Here is a 26,826-nt window from a genome sequence, read left to right as displayed (position 1 = left end):
GATCATCGCGTTTAGAAGAGCTGTGATCAGTTTCCTCTTTCTGCTTGAAACCAGTTGCTTCTGGGTTTTAGAAGTAGAAGGAAAGCTTCTCTTAGGGTGGTGTGCCATGGTGCCGTGTCACCTCCCGTCATTCCACACATTCAGGGAGGGCAAAGGGAGGACACCTTGAAAATACTGCCACATCCTGGGGGATCAACTTATGGATTTTCTTGACTGTTCACTTCACGGGGTGATGAAAAGAAAAACCCAACTGTTATTTTCAAACAGCTGTTATGTCTTATCTCAATAAAATGCCTTTTACCATAGCACAGCATCATTAGACCCTATAAATCTTTTTCTATTTATTGTGTTTAAATGATAAATACTTTCCAATAAAATGACATCATGGGTCTGGAGAGTCACATTTGTTTTACAAGTTTCTCTTAAATTCGGTTGATTTTCATTTTTTTTCTCCCTTGGGATACTGCTTAATATGAATCTCAACCATGGGCCGTTTCATGTCCAATGTCCCAGATTTCTCATGAAAAATCAGCTTTGAACCCCCATTTTCTTTCATTATGGAGGTTAGTCATTCTTTTCTGATGAGTTGCTCTTGCCGATAGGGTTTTTTCCACCCTCTCCCTTGGTTGGCACCCAGGTATTCCATGGGTGCTCGCACTTGTGTGGAAACACCTAATGTACGTTAGCTTTCTTAACGTTTATTCCATACCAAGGGTGAAAAGGAAAGCACACGACAGAAGAACGGTGAGGACCCGTCTTTTGGGAGCTCTGATGGCATAGCCTGTTGTAGTGGGTTTTGCCCTTTTACCTGTAAAAGAGTCTGGTTGAAATGTACACTTTACCCCTTAGACTAACTGAATAGAAAATTTTCTTTGGTGGCTATGGATCCATCCAAAAGTGGAAAGGGAGGCCAAGGGTCAACGGAACGCTGTGTGACTTGGAGAACTCCTAGTGGCCTTCTCGCTTCAGTGACAACTAGGAGTCCCGTGTTTTTCAGCCAGCGATGGGGCCCAGTGAGGAGGAACCTATCCAAGAGGCTGAAATGGAAGGCACGTCCTTTTTCAAGATTTACCAAGATGCCATTTTGCACCAGGGCCACCTGGCAGCCTGGCTCTGCGGCTCTTTCCAAGGGAGGCACCACTGTGCAGACCTGCTCGCTCGGGTGATACAAGTGAGCGGCCACACGTGTACGGCCGTCCTCACTTTCTTTATTCCACCCCGCTTTGTGATCCGTCAAGGCCTAAGTATATTACAAAGCATATTCTCCTCATTAAAACAATAGTGGAAGCTCACAAAGGGAAATTGTTAATATGTGTTCCAGCTTGTCATTTCTGCCTGTGTGAATAAAGCAGATAACCGTTCCTCTGGGAAACTATTTCGGGAATTGAGCAACAGATACGCTAGCCAGAGAATTCTCCTAACTGTAATTTTCCTTTTTGTGTGTACTCAGAAATAACATCGTGCTGGGCTCCTCCGTGCCTCTGCACAGACAGAGCACAATTGCCACAGCCCAGGTGGTGTGACTACGGGACAGTCCCCTGGGCACATGTCGCCAGGACTTGTACAGCTTGTTCAGTGTCTTCGTCCATATGGCAGCGTGTCCCATTCACAGAAAGGCGCCGGGGCTGTGCCTGGTGGGTACCGTGGTCAGTGTAGCGTGAAGAGAAGCCCTCCACTCCCAGCGACCTCTGTGGTGCAGTTTGCTTAATGGCAGATCGGAGTTATCGCGTACACGCGCGCACACACGCGCACACACACGCTCAACTAAGAAATTGCAGAACAGTCTTGCTGGTTTCCTTCCCACGTAACCCCCCCCTCCTTTTATTTTTTAGAAGCCAATGGCTAACCCAGCAGGTATAATTCAGGTCCGTGAAACATACCTGGTTCATAGAAAGTCATTTACACGTACACACACACCTTTCTGGGTGGTTGTTCGTGAATTAACTCAATATAAGTATGACGTGCCTGTCCTAGAATTCGTCTATAAACTTTGCAGTTTTTGCTTTTTCTCTCTCTCTCGCTCTCTTTTTTTTCTGTATTGTGAGAACTTACTTTCATTGTACAGTTTGGGTGGCTGGGCTAGTGGTTTTAGTTTTTACATCTTAAAAAAGAGAAAGGGAAAAGGAAAAGCAAATCATTACCAGCCTTAGAAATCTGAGAGTAAGACATTCCTTGGAGGGCTAGAACTGAAAAGGGAGAATCTAGAAAACAGATTTCCCAGTGAAGAAGGTGAAAAACAGGAACATTTTAAAAGGCACTTTGGAAATTTTACCAGAAGGCAAAGCCTTCTCCATTTATCTCCCCAAATGTTGTTCTGCTTTTGTGTAACTATTTGGATTCTCGTTTGGTAAACAAACAGACCCCATAGCAACTGTAGCTGATGTATTTGTACTACCTGTAAGACTTCCCTAAACAAATGGTCACACTTTTATGACCTTCAGATTTCATTCCTTTTATAGCCTTCAAGGAAATCAGTCAAATGGCAAGTTGATCTTCCTTTCCTTTCTCTTTCTTTTTCTCTTTCTCTTTCTTTCTCTCTTTTTTTCCTTTTTTAAAAAAAAATATGTTGAGGTCTGTCTTTGAAGGATCTGTTCTGTGTGTGTATTTTACATCCTGGCTGTGAATGTTGAGTTTGAAGGTGTATTATGGCGAAAGGAAAGAGAAACCTAAAGTGTTTGTGTAAATGATGTGGTATTTGCTTTCAAGAGGGGCTATTTTAGTCATCTGGTGGAATTTCAGGTTATACATCCAAAAGGCTAAAAAACCCCACTGAAATGATTACTTATAGACCTTCAAATTGGACAGGCATCTCTGGCTTCGTGTCTCCTTTTTTATATCTGAAATATTGATGGTAACATTCTGGTATACATGAGCCCCTATATTCAACTTACATTTTTCCGTATGAGTCATATTTACGACGAGAACAAGATGTCTCCGTGTTAAAGATCAGTGTGAGGAATAAATGGCAGCTTACTTTAATTAGAAAAAAAAAAAATGACACCAAGAGCTGGAATAATCCAGTAGTGTTTGAATAAATTAGAGGATTGTACAGACAGAAGTAAGAGAAACTTAACAAGGATAAATGGGGAAGTTGTCCAGAGTTCAACAAAAAAAAAGCCTGCCTTTGCAGGACAGAAGTCACCAGACAGTACTGAGGCAGGTCCGCTTATTCTGCAAAACTTCACTAACCCCGTCCCAGGTGTCCTAGGCTTCGAGGGATAGAACCGTGAGCTTGACAAAGTCTGACCTCGTGGAGCTGATGTTGCAGTGGAAGAGAAATAGAACAAACAAATAATCACGTAATAAAAAGACAGATAGGGGGCTTCCCTGGTGGCGCAGTGGTTGAGAGTCCGCCTGCCGGTGCAGGGGACACGGGTTCGTGCCCCGGTCCGGAAAGATCCCACGTGCCGCGGAGCGGCTGGGCCCGTGAGCCATGGCCGCTGAGCCTGCGCGTCCGGAGCCTGTGCTCCGCAGCGGGAGAGGCCACAACAGTGAGAGGCCCGCGTACCGCAAAAAAAAAAAAAAAAAAAAAAAAAAGAGACAGATAGAATTAAGATCTGAAGAAGAAGAAAAAAAAAAAAGTGAAGCAGGAAGAGCGGGGCTAAGGTCACTGTCTAGATAAATGGGTTTGGCAAAGCCTCTCTGAGGCAGTGACCCTTGAACAGACATGAAGAAGTCAGGGAAGAGCTCTCCAGGCAGAGGGCACAGCAGAAGCAGAGGACCTTGAGGCACGCTTTGCTAGATCATGGCTCTTACCTCGATTAGTGCGGGGGCGGCTTTGTTGTTTAGTGGTTAGGAGTGCGGACTCAAACCGGATGGCCTGCATTCCAGGGCAGGCGGCCCACTCCACGCACTTAATCTTGGTGTGCCTCAGTGCGCCCTCTGTGAAACGGGTATGTTACCAAGCCTGGCCTCATAGATGAAATGAGTTCGTACACGTTTTAGTCTCTGGCACACAGGCAGTGCTCCGTGAATATTAAATGATTATTGATGATTTAATTAATTAAATATTAATGACTCTTGTTTATTGTTAAAGTCATTTATTCGTTCAAGCCGCCTTTATTGAGCATTTACATACTAATAACTCTATAGATTCTGGGAATTAAAAGATGACTCGAACGTAGGTCTTTCCCTTAAGGAGCTCACAGTCTAGAGAGACAAACACAGAGGCAGACACTTGCCAGCGCAGTGTAAATAATGGCAGTGATATGAAGATAGGCAAAATGTGATGGAGTGTATAGTTTGTTAAACATGAGCACTGGTGGAATACCGTCACGTCTATATTTCCACACCCCCCCCACGTTTGCATCAGGTGAGATTTTTGGATGCAGTGGACTCCAGGAAGGAAAGGTTCCGTGTCCCTTGTCGAATGCCACACCCGGGTCATCTAGCACAGCCAGCCTGGCATGTGGTTGGTGCTGCGTCTCACTGCAGAGACCGCGTGTTCAGAATACAGTGACTTTATGAATCTAATAAGGCTCAGGGACTCGTTAATAGTAGTAGCTACCCGTTGGCCACGGATGCTGTAGAAGTACCTGGTTAGTCTTTGTTGATATCGATACTTATGTGCTCCAAACAGGAGGGGAAATGTGGATTTCTGGTTACATTGATTCTCAGTCTTTAGCTTGCATCAGAATCATCTGGAGGACTGGCTAAACTACAGATTGCTGGACCCTAGTCTTACCGTTTCTGATTCGGTAAGTTGGGGTGAGGCCTAAGAATGGGCATCCCTGACAAGTTCCCAGCGACCGAACTCTGAGAACCACTGCTGTAGGACCTCCCAACATCTGTCCTGACTCCATGGCGTTCTTCCCCTTCTCCGATTCAAAGTGACAGAGGAGGGATCTTGATAACTATTATTCACTAGTCTTTCGGACAGTCTGGGTCCAGTGCCAAGACTCAGCATTTCAAAGAGAACAGGTCTTGAGACTGTGACCCAATGTGAACTATTTCATGGAACAAAATTCATTTTAAAATTTCCTGATGTTGGCCTTTAAATCATTTGTAAGTACTCTGGCTCTTTCTAAATTTTTTTTTTTTTTTATGTATGAAATTGCTCTTTGTGCTTTAGTCACCTGCCTTCTCTCATCCTGTTCCTTTGAGCATTGAGCTTCAATTGATACTCAAAGGCCCAGATCAAATATTACGGAATTTTATGTTCCAGCCGTCTGTTCAGTTCTCTCTTTTTCCCCTCAACTGGGGAATTGGGCAGAACTCTCCTGGAGAGGATGAGAACTTAGTCACAGTCTGTACCAATGACCTCCAAATGTGTTTGATTAGTCACCCCATGAATATTAAAACTTTTGAGTATGCACCCCTGCTAAAGATACTTTTAATCAATTATATACATGCTTAACATAGCACCTGTAGTACAAAAATGAAAGAGTAAGAAGGTGAGAAATCTATACACATAGGTACACAAGTATCTATTCATACAAAAGTTCTAATATTAACACATGCATACAGAAGTGGTAATATTATCCTAGCACCCTCCCACGGATCTTCTTACGCATCCCAGTTTATAGACTCTGATCTAGGAACCCAACACGATGCTTAAGCACAAAGTAGGTGTTCCGTAAAACATGCGGAGGGACTTCCCTGGCGGTCCAGTGGTTAAGACTCCGCGCTTCCACTGCAGGTGGTGCGGGTTCGATCCCTGGTCGGGGACCTAAGATCACACGTGCCACATGGTGTGGCCAGAAAAAGCCCCCCAGTAACCAAAACAAACAAACAAAAATGCTGAATCGAAGGCAGAGAAGAGTTTAATCCAGTGACCATTAATGAAGCATCTTGTACTGCTGAGACATAAAAGGAATGACATAAAGTAGGAAGTAATTCTTAGGAAACATAAATGCAAGTGCCTAATGGTTTTGAGCCACTTTATTTCTCTAAGTCCCTTGTCCCTTCACCTCCTGCTTCCTGATCTGGCCCTCACGCTTCTGTTACGTGATTCTTCTGGTTCTGGAGTATGCTTGTGCTGACTTCCACAGAGTGTCAGGGGCAGGGATTAAATGAGAATTAGTGTTGGAACTTTCATTTATGCTCTTTGGTTTTCCGGGTCTTGTTGTTTCCTCTAACATATGGACAGGGTTCCACACAGACCTTGTGACTCACCAGTGCCAACACTTGCATGGACCTAATGCGCATGCCTGCCTAATGGTGTTAATATCTTTTGGATTAGTGGTCCCTATGTCTGTATTGACACAGTTGCTCACAGCCCCTCTTTGGAAAGCATTCTGTTTTCTTAACAAGATCCCAGTGTTAATGCTGCCAGTGGGAAACTCTCACTGACAACCTCAGCATAGCGATCGCCCTTATGGGTGTCAGAAACAAAAGCTGGACCTCTGCCTCTTCTTGTCCTTTTCCTTTATGTATCCCTTCACTTGTCACCATGCAAACAGGCATTCAGCCTTTGTCATCACCCGCTCTGTGTTGGTGATGGATCAGAACACACCGACCAGCCCACAGGTACTCCCCCTCTCCTTCTCTGCTCCGTTGTCTTGCTGTGCCACAGGCTTCTGAGAATCAGGATTGCGTGTTTTGCCCAGTGGATCTGGAAAGGGAGGTAGAGCCAGATTGGAGGGGATGGTGAAGAGAGGAACTGCCACACTTATGACCTGTCACCATGGCCCCCCCCACCTCAAGTTCTTAACCATTGGCGAAGCAGCCGATTTAACATCGACAGTCTACACGTAGGATGCCCCCTGGTCCTAAAGGATAGGGTCTAGTCCTCGAAGCATCCGACACACTGCCCTGTGCTCTTGTGGCTTTTGTGGGTCTTTGTCCCATCAGTCAAGGATAATTCTGAGGCTCTTCCTTCCCTATTGAAAATTCAAATTAAAGAGACTTACCACTGGGGTCACTGTCGACTCAGGAAGTAAACCCAGTTACAGACTGCCTCTGCTTGAGGACTCCTTCACGCACTTTTGTTTTCTGAAAGTTTAGTCATTTGAATGTGTGCCCCACTGTCACGAGGTTTGCCGTATCTGCTTAGATGACTGTTGTAATTTATATTATTTTCTTTAAATCGAGTCATTTTTAATTTGAGTAAAATAAGCCTCATCCTTAGACACGACACCTGTGAAACCAGAAGTTGCAGATGCTATAGGTATATTTTTGGCTAATACAAATTAAAGTAAATCTGCCGGTTTGTGGGGATATGCACTCTTGTTCTTCCTGACATCGTGTGGGCCACCGTTGAGTCCGTGTATATCACCTATTGGGATATTTCGGTAGGATTTCCCTCTCTTTACTGAGGAGGGGCCTTGACTGCATATGGTACTATGCCAAGTGGATTGAAACCCTGCTTTCATGATACCCCCTGGTTTCCTAGAAAAGCCCAAGTGCGTCAGTCCCCTTCCTAAAAAAGTTAATTCAAGATCCTACTTATTCACACATACATCCTCTCCTCCCAGGTTCAGGGATGCCATGAAGGCTTAGAGGATACCCAGGGCAGCCCTAGAGTCTGGGACCTGTGAAGCTTTGAGTTGCTGTCAAAGCCAGATTCAGCAGTGTGCTCCGGGGTACTATTGATCAGTAGAGCACCTGGCAAACACTGTTCACTGGCCAAGTCACTCAGTAGATCCGTGCTAACGTGGAACTGGTGTTTGCTGAATAGAAACAGGAGATGATGGCCTCTTCCCGGTGCTAACTTCCTTTAGTCTTACCTGTTTCGTTATATTTAAAAAAAAAAAAAAAAAAAGACTTGCATATAATTCTTAAATAACTTTGGGCCAGTGAGAGTTTTCATGAGTTTGTACCTATTGCTTGGTGAGGTTGCCCGGTGTCTCCGCTTTCCATATTTATCCATCCCCAGTTTGCTTTTCACCCCACAGTTAACAGAGAAGACAGCTCACGTGTGTTTCTGTAAGTACGCTCACTTTTAGGTCAGATCCAGAACAGGGAACTCTCAAGCTCCTTAGAGCTCCAGGGTCCAACAGCATCAGCGTTATCCAGGAGTGTGCTACACGTGCGTAGTCTTGGGTCCCACCCTAGAACTGCTGGATTAGAATCTCCATGTTAAAAAGATCTCCAGGTGATTTACAGCTATAAGAGAATTTGAGAAGCATTAGTCTTTGATTAGCAATGGAAAAAGGCAGAGTGAGCATCCTTACCTATAGATCCAGTTTTAATCCTTTTATCCCACGCAACAATCTTTGAGTCATTCCCTTGCCATCTTCAACGTTTGCCATACCTGCATATACATATTACAAGTTTTTACTTTTTCTTGAAACTGATTAACTTAAACAGGGTTTATAAAAAGCTACCCCTGAGAAGTCACAGATCTGATGTCAAAATTGTTTTCCAGTCTACCTGAGCGTGAATCCATAACTACGAAAGCGAGGGTATTTTTATGTAACTCAGGGTCATCCAGCTCACCACGTTAGTTGCCCGTGCCCTAATGGGGTCCATTGTAGAAAGGTGACGCTGTATTTCCGGTGGGGGGGGGGGGGAAACGGACGTAAATAGTTAATAGCTTGTATTTCAGATGCGAAGTTACTTAAGGTAGCCCTCACGTCTCGAGGCACAATATTGAGAGCAGATAATAACAATAATCTCCATCATTGTTTAAAAGCACAAATCTGGCACTTAACAGACTAATTCACAGTCACTCCAATTGCAAGTTTTCCTCATGAATATCATATCACAAGGGAATGTGAAATCCTCTAATTAAACATGATTTGAAAAGCAGCAGAAAATTGAGATGATGAATGTTCTGGGGAAGGAGAGTCAAGGATTCACTGCGTGGGAGAGGGAAAGGGAGAAGCACGTGTGTGCATCTGCCAGTTTGCAGAGGACTCCATCTTTCCTTGCTCTAGAGTAGGCCCTTTAATGGGCTTTAGTAAAACACCCATCTCTTTGCAGTGAGATTATAGAGCTGATTGCCAACTTGTTTTTGGAAACCTGATTAATAAACACCTAAGGATGGAGTATTTCTGAAATGAGCACAGATTAAGGCCGCGTGCTGGAAATGTAAGGCCAAAGTCATGTCCCAACTCTTCAGTATAAAAGAAGCAGCCCATTTGCTTCTTGAAGTGTTTTCAGTGAAAGTTAAAGGAGAAAGGTCATTTTCACAAAGGCACCAGGAAAAAAGATACAGCGCTTGAGTCCCCCTTTCCCCCGTTCCCACGTATCATTTGCACTTTTCCAAGGCAAGTGTAGGACCTTTCCCCCCAGATGCTACCGTATAACACATGAAGAAACTTGACCTGTCCTTTTATTTACTGCAAGAGACTGGGATTTGACTCCTGGCTGGTTTTGAGGAGTTACACTCTAGCATGAAAAGTATTCAAACAATAAACTCTAAGATGGAAAATTGTGCTCGATATATAAGTAATCATCTCTCCTGCTCTTGTGAATCTACGTTGTTCTTTTTTATATGGTCATCTGTGATCAAGTTCCGAAGCCAGCTCAACTAGTTTGGTTTCATTCAAGTAGACGTACTGTACATATCAAATACTTGATGTCAATTCGTTCTTGAAAATTTAGTGTAAAAGCATCTGAAGTCTGACGATATTTTATTTTCAGTTATCACTTCATCACTCGAAATCAAATTCAGGCTCCCATATTCAAACCTAAGAAATTTGGTACGTTACTTAAAATCTTACTGAGAGTAGGTTATGGTAGCAAAGTAGAAGTCAGGGAGATGTGATAAGAACTACAAAGTAAAGAGAAAAGAGAAAGAAGGAAAGTAGGATCGCTTTTGTGTAAGTTGTCGTTAAAGAATTAAAGCAAAAGAAAGAAATACGTTTAAAACAGCAGTGGCTTCCGCTGACGTGTGCTCTTGTTATGATCACAGTTTAGTGGAGAGTACTTTTTATTAATAGGTAGCCCTGAAACTGTGTTTGAAGAGAACACCTTGCTGGAAACCTGAGGTATCTGGAATAGTTTCACGTTTTTGGCTAGGAATGAGCATCTCCTGGTCACCAAAATCATAGGCTGTGATGGATCTGAGTGGGGAAGATTCCATGGCTGACAGTGTTACGGGATGGGCACAAAGAAGCGTGTGCGCATGGACATGAGACCAAAGAATTGGAAAGCAGACAGACAGACAAGGAGAGACTTGAGCCAGAGACAGGCACAGATGTGGTTTGTCAGAGAACTGGTGTTCAGCATTGGTATCCTGGCTGCCTGCCTCAGGGTCAGCATTGCACTAACGTTGGCTGGATGGATGAAAAGCCAACGTGGTGGGAAAGAGGCAGGTGGCCAGTGGGCAAAGGGGGTTAGTTGTGATTTTTGGTGTATGTATCTGCGGGGGGTCGGGAAGGGTTTAGAAGAAGAGAGCTTCCTGCCCCCCCCCCCAGCAGAGGTAAGGGCGTGGATCTCATTCATTCCTTTAACCCATCCTCATTAAGCACCTACTCCTTCTTCATGTTGTCAATAACAAGGTATGTCATTTGTGCCACACGCTCTCTCATCTGCATAACTGGTAGAGGTTTGGTGGAGGCGTTCCCAACGGGGAGAAGCAGCACAGGTCATCATGTGTGATCCCCTTTGGTTTTCAAATGAGGAATTGGAGGGCAGGGCAGTTAAATGACTTGCAGGTTCCTGGTTTTTAGCGCATCTATAATGCGGAATGAGGTTTCCATTCACCTGGCACCCACCCCTCCCCACAGAGAAGTATTACTGACCTTCAATAAAAGGGTAAGTTACACTCCATTTATTTGTTAGGCAGAGAGATGCACCAAGTACATTCTTAAAAGACTTCTCAGCACACAAAGGATCAACAGGATCTGGAAAATAAAAATTGTCCCTCGGCACTCATTCCTTAAAACGTTCAATTGCTCAAGTTTTATTTTTATTAAAAATGTATCGCTGCCCCCCCCAATTAAACTTCAAAACTTACTTTATAACAATGTGATTTCAAGAGTTATTTTATATTTTGAGTGTAAATTCTTTTGAGAATGGGAGTAGCACATCTGGGAAAAAGAAATCCAGCAAAAGTGAAGCAAAAAAAAAAAAAAGAGAGAGAGAAAAGAAAAAAAAACCCTCCAATCTTTACATTTATGTTCATTTGGCTTTTGGCAAAGGTGCCAGCACAGCACAATTCGTCTGGAGTAGAACAGTCTTTTCATCAAATGGTGCTGGGACAACGTGCAAAAGAATGAAGTTGGACACCTACCTCACACAAAATACAGAAATTAACTCAAAATTGATTAAACGTGAGTGCTAAAGCTCTTGCAAGAGAACATAGGAATAAGTCTTTATTAGTTTGGCTCAGTCAGTGGTTTCTTAGATGCGACACCAAAAGCGCAGGGAAGCAAAGGGGGAAAAAAAAAGATTGGACTTAATCAAAATTTAAAACTTTTATGCTTCAAAGAGTACCATCGAGAAACTGAAAAGACAGTCCACAAAATGGGAATCAGTGTTTGCATATCATATATCTCATAATGGACTTGCTTGCAGAAAATATATACATGAAAAAAACTTTTGCAGTCCACAATAAAAAGAACCCAGTGTTTTGGTTTTTTTTTTTTTTGCCGGTACGCGAGCCTCTCACTGTTGTGGCCTCTCCCGTTGCGGAGCACAGGCTCCGGACGCGCAGACTCAGCGGCCACGGCTCACGGGCCCAGCCGCTCCGCGGCACGTGGGATCTTCCCGGGCCGGGGCACGAACCCATGCCCCCTGCATCGGCAGGCGGACTCTCAACCACTGCACCACCGGGGAAGCCTGAACCCAGTGTTTTTTAATGGGCAAAGGATCTGAATAGACATTTCTCTAAAGAAGACACACAAGTGATCAATAAGCACATGAGAAGATGCTCAGCATCATTCATCTTTAAACAAACACAGATCAAAAGTACAAAAAGGTACCAATTTATATCCGCTGGGATGGCTAAGATAAAGACAGACACCTAGTGTTGGCAAGGATGTAGAGAAATTGGAACCCTCAAACAATGCTGCCCCTCTCAGTCAAACTTTGAAACTTATAACAATGTGATTTCAAAAGTTATTTTGAAAAAATAGTAGTGCAGCTGCTTTGGAAATAGTCTGCTAATATGTTAACCATGGGATGACCACATGACCCAACAATTCTGTTCCTAGTTATATACCCCAAATTATTGAAAACTTATACTCAAACAGGTACATGTACCTGTATTTTCGTATCACCACTATTCACAATAGCCAAAATGTAGAAACCTCCCAACTGTTGATCAGCAGATGAATGGATAAACAAGATGTGTTAGATACATAAAGTGGAATAGTATTCAGCCATAAAAAAGGAAATGAAGCACTGACACATGCTACAGTGTGGATGAACCTCCGAAACATTATGTTAAGTGAAAGAAGCCAGACACATAAGACCACATGTTATGCGATTCCATTTACATGAAATGTTCAGAATAGACAAACGTCTGGAAGCAGAAGGTCGATTAGTGGTTGGCAGGGACTAGGGGAGTGACTGCTAATGGGTCCAGGGTTTCTTTTTGGTGTGATATAAAATGTTCTAAAATTACACTGTGGTGGCGGTTTTACAACCCCGGGAATATTGCATTATATACTTTGTATACACCATTGAGTTATGTACTTTATTTATTTATTTATGGCCGCACCCTGTGGCTTGCGGTATCTTAGTTCCCCGAGCAGGAATTGAACCCAGGCCCTCGCAGTGAATGTGCCGAGGACCACGCTAACCACTGGACGGCGCTAACCACCGAACTGCCAGGGAATTCCCTGAATTATGTACTTCAAATGAATGAGTTGTATGGGATACGAATTATACCTCATTGAAGCTTAGAAAAATGTATTCCATCAATTGGAGCCGTTAGAGAATGCCCAACAGTCTTCCGTAACTTAATATATCAAACAAGATGCTAGTGAAATGGAATACAATTTATAATTTGGGGTTGATTGGTGGGGGGCAAGGGGAGAAGTTATAAACCTTAATGGGCACAGATGTAGCCTTTTGTTACAGATGAATCAGAAATTGAGAAAACAAACAGAGGGCAAATTTGGAAAAGGGAAAAAACAAATAGGACGAGACTTAGAAGGCAGACGTGAGAACGTAGGTCAGGGCACAGGAAAAGCTGGAGGCGTGCCTTTAGGAGAAAAGAAAATTGGCATTGAGGTGTACAGCAAGGTGTCTGTGCTTTTCTTTTTTCTTCAGATTCTTCTCCATTGTAGTTTATTACAAGATACTGAATATAGTTCCCTGTGCTGTACAGTAGATCCTTGTTGATTATTTATTTTATATATAGTAGTGTGTATGTCAATCCCAAACTCCTAATTTGTCCTCTCCCCTCCCTTTCCCCTTCGGTAACCATAAGTTTGTTTTCTATATCTGTGAGTCTGTTTCTGTTTTGTAAATAAGTTCATTTGTATCTTTTTTTTTTTTTTTAGATTCCACATATAAATGATATCATATGAAATTTGCCTTTCTCTGTCAGATTGAGTTCACTTAGTATGATAATCTCTAGGTCCATCCGTGTTGCTGCAGGTGACAATATTTCATTCTTTTTTGCGTACGTATACCACACAAGAAAGAAGTTTATCCTTCTCATCTGTCGATGGACACTTAGGTTTCTTCGATGTCTTGGCTCTTAGGGTGCATGTATTTTTTTGACTTAGAGTTTCCCTCAGCTATATATGCCCAGGAGTGGGGTTGCTGGACCACATGTAACTCTATTTTTAGTTTTTTAAGGAAACTCCACACTGTTTTCAGTAGTGGCTACACCAGTCTACGTTCCCAACGGTGTAGGAGGGTTCCCTTTTCTCTGAGGTGTCTGTGCTTTTCCTCTCCTTCAAAGATGATTCTCTTGGTTACTACCGCAGGGAAAATCAGCTTACAGGACCAAGAGCACAGGGCCACTAAAGCCTACAGGCTGCAGTAAGAAGCTGTTCTTAGTTTTAGCAGTGATTCTGGTTCAAGTTTTGGCTAAGTAATGCACTTGGGAACGGAGTAGTGAATAGTCACCGCCGAAGAACCATAACCATCAGGTAAAATCTTCTCAAAGGCCAAAGTCAGTGTTGAAATTAAGGCTCTGGCTGGTATACTTCGATATAGGAAGAATAAATACCAAAACAAGTCTTAAATAAATGTCAGTGACACCGTTACATCATACTGAATAATACAGAGTGTATTTAGTATTAGGTAATGTCAGGAATTATTACCTGTTTTTGTGTAGTTACACTTTTCATGGCAAGTTGGTTCTTCCTAACCTGAAATGCTGTCACTGTTTCGTGTTAATAAATATATCGATTTTTTACATACCAGGGGTCATCAGGAGAAATTTAAACCATGTGGCTTTTCTTGATTGTGTACTATCTGCGTTTTAAATATTTGGACTAAAAGTAAATAATAGAAGGTGTGAATGCTCTTTTCTCAAGTGGATTGGCATCATTCTGGTCTGTACCTTCAAGACATTTTTTAAAAGGCAAACATTAATTTAGTGTCTATCCACACAGACATTAAATAGAATAATATTATTGTCTGTATGAGTCTGTCTCGCATTTATTGAGCCCATGTTCTGTGTTAGGTACCGAGTGGGTAGAGATGAACTAGTTGTGATTCCCTGTCCCTAAAACTTTTCAACCTGGGAGTTCATAGTAAAAAATAGTTTATTGAACAATTGACCCTAAAGTTTTGAAGTTTAATTTTGGGGCAAGCATGTTGAAATCCCTTTAAAATCAAATACATCTATTTATTCATCCATTTATTCAGCACTTCATTCAGCATTTATTCAGCACTGATCTTGGCAGCTTTTCAGAAGTTATACTTCTCACATGGGTGAGCTACCCGTAATCAGTATATTTAAATGATTGGGCTCACAGGCTTTATCTGACCGTCAGATGTTGAGATGGTCATTTTTCCATCAAGTTTCATCCTGGAAATGAAATTCTAAATTCATTCAAGTTTAACAATTCCTGTACTCATTTTTTTTTTTTTTTTAATTTCCCATCTTGTCCCTTTTGGCAAGTTCTGAAAGGCAGTAAGGGTATAAAGGCTTGTTCCACTTCTCTGATGAAACAGAAAAGTTCCCATTCAGGGGTGCAGCTGGTGGGGTCTAACGATGCTTCATCCGGAATGACTGAAGGGCCAGAAGTGAGACTCAGCCACACAGGCAGCAAGTATACAGCATTTGCTACACCAGCATCAGGGTGAGTGGCAGGCTGGAAGTCGAGTCCTGCACAGCACTTGATTTTTTCATGTGTGTGTATGTCTCTGTATGGGTTTGCGTGTGTGTGTGTGTGTGTGTGTGTGTGTGTGTGTATACGTATATTTAACAATTGCACAGCAAAAAACACCTACAACGCACAAAATTAAAACTTCAAAAGACACACAAAAAAATGATACACTGAAAATCCCGCTTCTCTGCTCCCCGCCCCACCGCAGTGCCCGGTCCCCCGCCCCAGAGGCGACAAGTGTTAAGAGTATCTTATGTATCTTTGCAGAGATACTCCACCAGGGCATCACTGCCAGTCTGTTCTTCTTCCTTTCAAAGCCAAGCACTTTATCTCAGACAGTTGTATATTTTAAAGTGTCCAAATATGAAAAGCAAGTGACAGCAGTATGTATCCCGTGTTTCCATGTTTGTAAACTAGAGCCCACGAGAAGGAGAGTGCAGTGTGGTGATGTGCCAGGGTGCCCGCACCGTTGGCCAGGGTAGTGTTGCGTTAGGTGTGGGACGAGGGTGGGGGCAAAGTTGAGCCAACACAGCATGAGGTGAACTTTTAAAAATAAGAACATATAATGCTTTCATGATAAAAAAAAATACAGTTTTAACGCAGAGGCACATTTTCAAGAGGTCCACTGAGTATGTAAATATGTACGTGTGCCAGGAGTTGGCATTCCTCTAGCCTTCAGGGTGTGACTGGTGATGCTTCTGAGGCTTTAGTGAGTGGTCATTGGTCCTTTTCTTTGAAATAAGGATATTAAGTTGAACCAAAAGTAAATTCTTAGAGGAGAGTAGTTTTTATTCAGTCCAAGGAGCCTTGACAAATAAGTCAGCCTAGAAACGGGGGGTGGGGGTTAGGGTGGAGGTGGCACACGTGCTGAATTCTGTAGTTTTATTTCTAGTTGTACATTCCTCTAGTGAAGGCATGGTACATTCTTTCATACTATTACTTTCAGAACCCTCTTGGCTTAACCCACAAGGCACAGTAGAATAACCATTGGCAGTTTTTAACTGATGATGCTAATTTTATATCCTAACTAGTTGAGGCTCCTCTTTTCCAACCTAAAGAATCACACAAAATAGGCATAATGGCTGAGAGTGTACTGGGCAGGTAGCATTTCTCAAGAGCAACTTAATGGAGTATTAAATGGTCAATCTTAAAACGTAGTACTCATTTAACTGAGTGATTCCATTTCTCTGAATATATCTTCTAGTAAAAAGCAGTTATATACTGGAATGTTTGGCCTGGTAAAAGTTAATTTCTAACATTATTCATAAATATTAGAAACATGAAGGGAATCTCAGTGTCCAAAATAGAGGAATGGTTATATCAATTTTGGCAGATAGCTCGAGCTAAGAGGGTATATGACAGACTGTTACACATCAGTAACTGAAGCTTTTGAAGATTAGTTGATAACATGAGAGAGTATTTTCAAAATTATCTAAAATTTAAAAGGATGCAAATCTTCATGCCTAATTTGTCAAAAAATTGTGTGTGTGTGTGTGTGTGTGTGTACTTGAGGGTAGTTATTTCTTTTCAAGATTTTTCAAGGATTTTATAACAAATATATACTAACGCATTTAGGACTGTGAAAATACTTTAAATAATGTTAATAAAATTGGTAAAGAGAAGAGTTATTATGGTTGGATATTTTTTCTTTTTCCTTGTAAGATATTGGTAGGAACAGTTTTCTTTTTAAATGATATCCTTCCCTCTCAGATATTCTGAGAATCTTGGTACTTTGAAGGATTCTTGGATGTTAAATGTTGCCAGTACTTTTTTTTAATTCTATTTTCACATCATACCTCTTTTATTCTTTAAAGACTCTGAAGGTGAACAAAGATAGGTAGTCATTCTTTCCTTCGGTCCAGTGGAATTTTACCCTCGTAACTGCTCAGAGAATATCATTGTATCATTGGGCTTTGGAAACCTCACTGTAACTACCTTAGTTCACTTGTGCTATTCTTTTCTCTCATGGGGGCACCTTTCAGTGCTTTCCTAAGTTAGTTTTCTGCATTTTTTGTTTGTTGTAGTTTCCCAGCTTTGTTTTCTATTGTCAGGGAAACTAGCTTATTATTTTCAAATTTTATTAGATTTCCAAGCAAATCATTGAAAAGCCACAGGGAGACCTATGGATCTTTGATAAAGTGTTGTTCAGTGTATACGTGTGTTTGGTATTCATGACCCTCAGTTTAAATGTTCATGATACATTCACTGTGGATTAATTATGTTATAAGTCAGGGACAAGTGGCATTTGTGTATGTCTGCTCTACGAATGTGAATCGATAAAATATATGACTACACATCCTGGGGGTTATATAAACTACAGGCCTCTCGTGTGTGTGTGTGTGTGTGTGTGTGTGTGAAATCATAATTCAGTGTGCTTGAAGTTCAAAGTCAGGCAGCGGCAGTGGAGTAAGTTGCAAAATAGCCCTTTCCTTGAAGACAGTGTGCTTTAGTACGAAACGGAACTCTTAATGTCAGTTTTATGTTTCTATTTGACAGAGTCTAAGGTTATGGAAACGACTGTAAAAATAATTTGTCTGAAAGAAGTCTGGATGCAGAAATCTAATAGAGAAAATATTTGAGAATATGGTTCATCAGCAAGTACAACAGATACACTTTTCTGAGTGCCACATGGCATGGATCAAAGCATCCCATGACCTGCATCCGTGTGGCCCAATCATTACCTATTGATTGGAACCCCACAGGAGGATTAACCCTTTCATGTTCATGCCAAGTTTTCTTTCACTCTTTGGTGTTAGTAATTTTAGGGATAGAATCTTCCTGCCACTATGAGCTTTTTTTTTTTTTTTTACGTTAATCATCTACTTGGATACATTTGTCTTTCTCAATTATTTTTTTCTAAATTACTTAATTGCACTCTTCTTTGCTTGATAAACTTAACCAGTGAAAAGATTTTACGATTTTGGGAATACTGTTGGTGGCAGAAGAGGGGGAGAAAAACATGTAATATTCTGGGTAGAAAACAGCGAGAGAATCTCAAAATCAAGTACAGATGTTATCATTTTCATTAGGTAGGTTAAATGATAAGTTCTAGCCTTTTAACGAATCCTTTGCAGTCGGAGTAGAGGGGTTTGCCTCTAACGAAAGCCTGTCGAGCACTTTTCATACGTGGTGGTACATTTGTAATATTGGGCTGTTCGCATTTTGAAATTGAACTCTTGCTATAAGTAGAGCGCCGTGCAAAAGTAATTCGTAAATTCCACAGGAAGAGGAAAGCACAGATTGGTTCACCTTCGGCCACGTGGGCTGCCTCCTCTTACCTCGTACGTCTGGCGGGATGGTTCTGCGCAGCCAACTTATTCTCTTGTCCTCTGTGTGTTTTCTTTCAGTTTGTCCCATGAGGAGCATCCCCATAGCCATCCCCTGTATGGACATGGCGTCTGCAAGTGGCCTGGCTGTGAAGCAGTGTGTGAAGATTTCCAATCATTTCTAAAGTAAGAATGATTTGATATTGCTTTCTTCTCTTACGTAGCCGTCACCTCCCGCTCTTTGTACTTTTCCTCATGAAGTGCCTTTTTGATGGCGAGTTTCACGCCACCATTTTGAGGGTAGCCTCTAAATCACCATGTCTAGCAGTGTCACGGGAATAGTTACAAAGTCTGTTGAGGGTTGCCTTGTAAAGGGGGAAGGATTTACATCCAAGGGCATTTTTGATCCTCTTAGTAAGATCCTGTGTTTACTTATTTTCTCAGAATGACAGTGATTAAGTAAAAATTCTCCCAATATTAAACGTGCAGTAATTCAGTTTTCACTTCTGTTCACATCCCTACATATTAAATCAATGACATACGCCCTAGCTCTAGCTTTATAAAATTGGTGTCAACTACTGGCCACTAATAGCTTGGTGATTGGGCCTCTTCTTTGGTTCTTCACAAATGACTTTATAAACGTAAGAAACGGATGCCCAGGAGAAGCTACCAATCTGATTCTTATCTTTCTGCATCGGTGTTGACTTCTGTTCAGATTCTTGTCCTTATAGGGAGGCGAGAGTAAGTTTAATTCCTACAGTTAAAGTATGACTAAAACTTGGGTTATCCCATTTGAATCTGTACCACTGATAAAGCATCCCTGTAAGTAAATGGTACGTTCATCCTCTCCTAACCGAAGTGAAATGCTTCTGCACGACATGTTAACATTTCCCTCATCTACGGTGCCTTGTCCTTGAAAAATATCGAGACGAAACCACCCTGCATTATTGACATCATATAAATACATTCATAGTATCAGTGACTCACTGATGTATGGAGTGAATATAATACTACATTATATTTAATATATTTATCTATCATGCAAGAAGCAAACATGTGCACTTGTAAAACCCCTGTATACATAGGTGCGTGACGGTTTGCAAAGTGGGTGTCGGGACTGGGGGCAGTGGGGAGTCTTTGCCTCTGGCTTTTCTGTCTCATTCAAGCCCCAGGAAATAGAGGCGGGCTGAGTTAACATGCAGGTCTCTGGTTTTGTGTGGTCTTTCTATTATTAGAACAATCTCTGCATCTTTCTTTACAGACCTGGGTACAAATATTTTAATAAAGCCACCCTTAGAGATAGATCTCGTGCTACCTGCAAGCGCTTTTGGTGAATATCATTTTTTTGATTAATGAATGGGAGTCTGTGAAAACATTGTAGAGCTTCCCCGCTGTAATATTTTACTTCAAGAGCATTATGTGGTCCTTAAAAACGGAAGTATGTAAAAATTTTTAAAAAGATATTTTACATTGTTTCTAAATATTAATACTCAAGAGCAGTGATACTTTATCTTAAATTAAGCAGCAGTCCGTTACAATTATGATGATTCTGGTTAGAGCTATTGGGCTTTGTTCTCTTATAAATCCCTCATTGTAGAATCTTTGTTTTGTTGCTTCCTGATCACTTGCCTAATTGTTTTTAGATAACGAGACAAAAAGATCTTGGCAGAAACCACATTTAAATTCTGATTTCACCTTCGGCACCAGTGCTACCTTTGATAAATATCCCGGTGCTAATTTCACTCCTCTATAGAATGGCTAGAAAATATCTGTAAATATGATTTATTTTATAAAGTCTCCAGAACCATAAAATTGCTGTCAACATTTTTGGTGACATGTATCAGTTTTAGAGTCATGAGGGAAGAGGGCATTTTTCCAATTGATCACTCACAAATTTTTGTTAATAGGCAAAGTATTTCCACTCTAATCCTCAAATCTTAGTTCCTTTTATTATGCGAGCTGGCGTTAGGGGTGTGTGTGTGTGTGTGTGTATGTATGTATGTATGGGGGGGACAAATATACCTCCGCAAAGAAACAGCACACTTTCAAACTACAGCGATTTCTAAGGAAAAGAATCTGAAGATCATCAGAATTAGAAGCTAGCTTGATTCCTTTACAAAAGCCCTTTTCTCTTCTAAGGATATTAGGAGTCAGGCTCTTATGTGGGAAACCACTTACTTATTTTTCACTTTTATTCATGTCTCTATTATTTATTGTGGTTTTGCACACGACATGGCATTTTTGCTCAGTGGAATTGGTTTTGTTTTTTTTGTTTTTTTTTTTTTTGCGGTACGCGGGCCTCTCACTGTTGTGGCCTCTCCCGTTGCGGAGCACAAGCTCCGGACGCGCGGGCTCAGTGGCCATGGCTCACGGGCCCAGCCGCTCCGCGGCACGTGGGATCCTCCCGGACCGGGGCACGAACCCGCGTTCCCTGCATCGGCAGGCGGACTCTCAACCACTGCGCCACCAGGGAGGCCCCTAATTTTCACTTTTATTCACGTCTCTATTATTTATTGTGGTTTTGCACATGACGTGGCATTTTTGCTCAGTGGAATCGGAATGCTCACTGTGATCCCGCAACTGTTGCTTGTTTATTTCGTAGTACTTATTTATTGACATATATTTGGCCAGAAGACTTCTGTTTGCAAGCTATATAGAAAGCCAACTTTAATTGGCTTAAGCCAGAAAAAGCGGAGGATGGTAATTGGCTCCTATAACGAGGAGGTCTGGTGGTACCGCTGTCTTCAAGCATGACTGGACCCTGATGCTTGAACAAGGTTATTGGAGTATCGGTTCATTGCCCCTTAGCTCTGTTTTCTTCTTTGTTGCCTTCATTCTCAGGCTCTTGCCAAGTGGAACTGAAGAAGACAGATTTACCTGCCACAGGTTTATCCATCCCAGAATGCATCTCTTTTCCAGTAGTGCCAGGAAAATGTCCTCAGCAGACTGTCATTGGCCCACATTGAGTCATGTGTTCTAGTTTTGAAGCAGTCACAGTGAGGCAGCCAGGCTTAAGTCACATGCCCACCTTCGGAGCAGAAGAAAAAGTTCACCCCACAGGAGCCACGTAGGGGCTGGCGATGAGAGGCTTGGTTCACAAAAGTAAAAAATGCGTCTTGCAAACCAGCCAAGGGGAAAGTAAATGCTGAATAAGAAAAAAACCCTCTAGAACTCAGAGTTCTCTTGGTGCTTTCCTGAGTTTATCCGTTGACCTGCGGTCTGTGACAACTTCAGGATTTTGAGTCTCTCCTACAGCAGGATTTCAGCTGTGGGAAATTCAGAGTTGTCTTCAGCTTTCAAGATCTTGCCTAGAGTAGTGGAAAGTAAGTTAGTCTTCTTGTGAACTCACGTCTCCCACGTGTGTGCTCCGTCTAAAGGGTAATCACGTTGGCTTTAGCGAAACCAACTTTGCTTTCCATTGAGCTGGACTGAAAGAGCTGCCATACTTCTTGTGGTTCAAACAAAAGCCACATGGCCTCTTTGAATGACATCACAGTGGAGTCATTATTATGGGGAAGTGGGAAGTGATGTTTCAAACATTTCTTCTCAAACTGCCAGATTTGTAGGCGCTGAAAGCACCTCTTTCCTGGGCCCAGGAGTGGGCCATTATCCCACTTTAGAGGTGTCCTCTTATGGTTTTAGCAAATTGATACCAGTGGTGCTTAGATTCTCAAGGCAGTCTTACTCAACAAAAATGTAGCATTGCTCTGCCTTTGATTTAGGTGTTGCTTCACAGATTTCTTGTTTTTCTCACCTAAAAATCCCTGATTCTTCTAAATCCCCTGATTTCACACTCCCCTGGTAGAGCCCTGAACTGTGCAGCAGGCACAATTCCAAGTACTTTATGTGTGTAACTCGTTTAGTACAGACACCTTATAGTGGTATTACTGTAGTATTACTCGCGACCTACGGTTAAGGAAACTAAGGCACAGCAAGGCTAACCAGTTTTCCCGAGGTCACTGGGAAGAGGTGGAGTCAAGATCCAAACCCAGACAGGATGGCTTCATAGGACTTGCTCTTAACTGTTCTATAATACCGCCTGGTTAGAAGCAGCTCATTTTATTAACTGTGTGCCCTCTGCCTAAGGCAGTAGGTATAAAGGAAGCTTTGAAGAAAGGCAGGATGGGCAGTGAAGCTACTTGCTAGGAGTGCGTTCTTTGAGCTCAGTATCAGCACGTGTGTTTTGGGACGATAGTAATAACTACCTCTTGGGGTTGTGAGAATGAAAAAGGTACCTCGTGTCAAGTGCCTGGCCCATAGCAGGCACTCTCGAAAAATATAAGTACTTCTTTTCTCGTCTACTTAAGTGTATTTTTTTTGAATTAATCAATTTTAATTTTTTTGGCTGTGTTGGGTCTTCGTTGCTGTGCGTGGGCTTTCTCTAGTTGCGGTGAGTGGGGGCTGCTCTTCTCGTTGCGGGGCACGGGCTTCTCACTGTCGTGGCTTCTCTTGTTGCGGAGCACGGGCTCTAGGTGCGCGGGCTTCAGCACTTGTGGCACTCGGGCTCAGTAGTTGTGGCGCACGGGCTCTAGGCGCGCGGGCTTCAGTAGTTGTGGCACACGGGCTCAGTAGTTGTGGCTCGCGGGCTCTAGAGCTCAGGCTCAGTAGTTGTGGCGCATGGGCTTAGTTGCTCCGTGGCATGTGGGATCTTCCCGGGTCAGGGATCGAATCCGTGTCCCCTGCATTGGCAGGCGGATTCTTAACCACTGCACCACCAGGGAAGCCTGCCTTAAGTGTATTTTTACAAGAGAAATAATCGAAACTATCCAAACATGGCTGACCTCGTAACTAGGGAAGAGGTGGTGACTATGCAGAGCTTTGATATGTCAGAAGAGACCGTTCTTTAATATAATTTTTAACCAGAAATTTCTGGTAAGAAGTCCTACACAGTCGAATGTGATCTTAGGGCAAGGGTGGCAGACTTTTTCCATAAAGGATCAGATAGTAAATATGATGGGCTTTTGCAGGCCATCTAGTCTCTGAGACAAGCACTCAGCTCTGCCATCGTAGCAGAGAAGCAGCCATAGGACCCTCTGTAAGGACTGGGTGTGGCTGTGTCCCTTGGACCAGTTTGCTGACCTCTGACTTAGGGTACAGTTTTTGGTGTCATGTTTTTAGCTGAGCCACATTCTTGCATTCCCTGGGCATCATCGCGCTCCTGGGTTACTTTAGTGTGGATTCACAGAGCCCTCATTTTTATTCATATCGGGGGAGAATATCCGTGCCTGCCTTTTATACTTACCCGGGTTTGTGTTCTTCCACCTGGTTTTCAGGGTTCAGTGTGAAAGAGCAGAGTGACTTGGCTTGGTAAGTGTTTTCCAGTCTTCTGTTGCTCAGGCTAGGCAGCTGTAACTTTTAGAGAGGCCAAGATCAGTTGTTCAGGATGAAACTCCCATGTGACAATAAAATGCCACTGTTGACAGAGAGAGAGGTGAAAAGAAGGGAGGGGGGAATCACAGGTCTCAAAATGTGGCCTCTTTTTTTTTTTTTTTTTTTTCCCTCCTGAGGGAAGAAGTATCATAACTGTTGGTCAGTCAAAACCAGAGATTTGACACTCTTCTGTGATCATTCTGCAGCGTTCGTTCCCAAGGTGAGGGGATACCACAGGGCCCTTGATTTCAAAGATAAATACTGTACAAATAACCATCCTGTTGTCTTTCCCTCCCAGCCAACAGAGGGGCGCTTTATCACAACCAGCAGGTACCCTGTCTATTGTGTGCATTTATTTCCCTGTTTCTTCTCCAAACAAGTTGCAGTTTTAGCGCTGATTATTTTTTTTCTAATCTATGCGCCGTTAAGTGATCATGTGACAGTGGTGTTTGTTGGAGGAGACTGACGCCAGCAGGTACTCACGCTAACTCTAACGCAGCCCGCCAGCCCTGCATCGCTCGGAATCCTCCGATAACAGCCAAGCAAAGAGAAGCCCAGTACCGTCCAGATAGGTGAAGCTCAGGGTGTCCTCCTGTCCTCTCCCCACTTGGATCAGGTTTTATTCTTTTTTTAACCAGGTTGAAGACATGGTCCTCGCCAATAAAAACAGGGATCTATAATTCTTCCCCTTTGCTTTTTGAAAAAGGGCCCATACCATTCTTTGGCAAGGTGGCGAGTGGATCTGAAGGCTAAATCATGACCACATTTTCCTGTTTCTGACTTAGAATGTAAAATCAGACACAGACCCCATAGTTTCACAAATACCAGTTCCTCATGTGTGTTTGGGAAAAATGTGTCCATTTCCCCTAGTTTTTCTTTTCGACAGTCACTTGCAGAACATCTAACAAAAGTATAATTTGGGCCCTTGCTTGATAGCCGTCTGAAAGAAATTGGGGTGTTGTTTGTTTTTTTTTTTTTGTCTGTTTCTGTTTTTATCTCCTGGTTATTGCTCATGGAGAGAAGCACCATGCCAGACAATCAAAACCCAAATTCCTTTGCATGTTAGTCAGATGTACATTACTTTTTAAAGCCAAAACAAATTTTATATGTGCTGTCATAGAAGACAGGGAGGATAATGTCACGAGGAAATGCCCAGCGGTGGAACTTCAACCCTTTCAAGAAGGTCGAGGGCTGGAGACAGCAGAGGACATTTATTTCATCACTAATTCACTTAAAAAAAAATTTTTTTTTTTTTCGCTCTGAATTTCACTTCTGAAAACTGTGAAGAGTTTTATGTGCACGAAACTCCTAAGTGCTGCTCTGTAATGTTTTCACAAGTGTTTTTATCATGGTAACATCTTGTTTACTTTAGTTCCCGGCCTAAAACTACTTGGAACATGTTAAGAAAACATTTCAAGAAAGCCTCCACAAAGAGGCTTTTGTTTTCACAGCCACCGCGAGGCTGCAAGGATCACAAAGGTGTTAACTTTCAGCCCCTTAAGCACTTCCACATGAAATTCCAGCACCAATGTTTGTGGTTTTGGAAAAACAAAGTGTACCTTAAAGAAACCAGGTATATGCTAATACACGTCGAAGGAGGCCGGATATCATAAATTGTTCCAAACCCATTCGTGGCTCTGGGTTTGCACACCTGGATGTTCTGCAGTGAAATTACCTCTGGGGAGTGCAGGAGAGCGCGTGGAGGGGGACTAGTCTTCTAGAAGGTGGGCATATGCAAATGTGATTCTAGCCTCCCCGTCTCAGTCACCGGAGCTGGGGGAGGAAATTTTCCCCCATCAGAGCCCAGGTGACAAGTCGTGGAGTTTTCCACAATGAGCTTAATATGTTTCTGGATTTGACTTTCCCACTTACCGTGCCTTTTTGAGTTGTTTGACCGAGGAAGATCAGGTGGTACCAAAAAACATTTTCTTCCCCCTTGAAATGTCTCTCCTTTCACCTTTCTGACACTGTTCAGGAGTTCAAGACCTTTCCAAGTACTCAGAGGTCAGGGTGGCCTAAATACCACAGTGCCCTCTAGTGATCTGTAGAACGTTCGATAGAAAAGTTGAGACAAGTTTGCCAGAGGTAACCAGCCCAGTGCCACATCGCCTTGCTCAAAAAGCAGCAAATAACATCGGAATGCATTGTTTCTTGCAGCAAACAGATTTTAGTCAGAAATGCAAATGAAGTTTAATTTTTCCTCGTAGGCTTTGAAAGCATTAGAAAAATTTCTGACTGTCTACTCACGCAGCGCTGCACATCACTGTCTGTGTACCCAGCGCATTGTACCACTGCAGAGACAGTGCTGTGTGTTCTTACATTTTAAGAGCCATTAGCTAGCCTAGGTGTTTCACGTGATCGCTTCCGGCCTGTAATTAGAAGGCATCGCTGAAAAGACGGGGATCGTCTTTGCTCCACACTTTTATTGACAGTGTCTACCATATTACGGCCATGTCTAAATGGTAAAATTTATTATTAGCGGTAGTGTCACAAAAGTCTGAGACAGCGATTTTCCTTTCAATAAAAGTAGTTAAAAACCTTTTAGAAAATCCATAATTTTGATTGCTGGTACTTCATAAATGTATAACTGGTACTTTTTAGCTGTCTCTTTAGGGAAAAATGAGTTTTATCACTTGCAGTACCTGGGTTAATGAAATTGTGTGTTGGAATTTAGCCAGGATGAAAGATGAGATCATTCCCAGATACTAATATTGGCAACAGGTCTCATAAAAAGCTCTGACTCTTGAGTGAAGTATCAGTCGATTTTTTAAATTATTATTATTATTTTATTTAAACTGAGGGATTACGCTCATTGTCATCTTCAAAGTTTCAGTGCTGGCGAGAGTCTCATTTGGCCTCCCATTCGAAACCCAGCGACCTAAAAACCTGGACCGAGCCAAGAGAAACAGAGAAATGTCCATCAGTGCCTCGTCGAAGAATTTCCTTGCTTCAAATTTCAACTCCAGTTCCTGTTGAGCCCTTTACAAATCACGACTCTCAGCTCAAATTTGAAATAATGCTGCCTTTTTCCCCCGTGTTCCTCCTGTGTTTGATTGTTTGTGGAT

At 42.4% G+C, this 26,826-nt stretch overlaps 1 protein-coding gene across 12 annotated transcripts in view; it reads left to right on the top strand.

Moving 5' to 3' along the window:
• Positions 1 to 26,826, top strand: part of FOXP1 (forkhead box P1) — a 502,532-nt gene that overhangs the window by 425,073 nt on the left and 50,633 nt on the right. For all 12 annotated transcript variants that reach the window (XM_089918160.1, XM_089918159.1, XM_022572557.2 and 9 more), the window contains one exon: positions 18,473 to 18,577. In XM_089918160.1, the coding sequence (XP_089774286.1) occupies positions 18,473 to 18,577 (105 nt within the window). The remainder of the gene's footprint in view (positions 1 to 18,472; positions 18,578 to 26,826) is intronic.

This window comes from Delphinapterus leucas, chromosome 10, assembly GCF_059928025.1.
Source record: "Delphinapterus leucas isolate spDelLeu-1000000601 "Yukka" chromosome 10, BTC_Dleu_Yukka2, whole genome shotgun sequence".
Classification (NCBI taxonomy): domain Eukaryota; kingdom Metazoa; phylum Chordata; class Mammalia; order Artiodactyla; family Monodontidae; genus Delphinapterus; species Delphinapterus leucas.
Note: the sequence above shows the minus strand (reverse complement) of the source record. Positions and strands in the feature narration are given on the sequence as shown.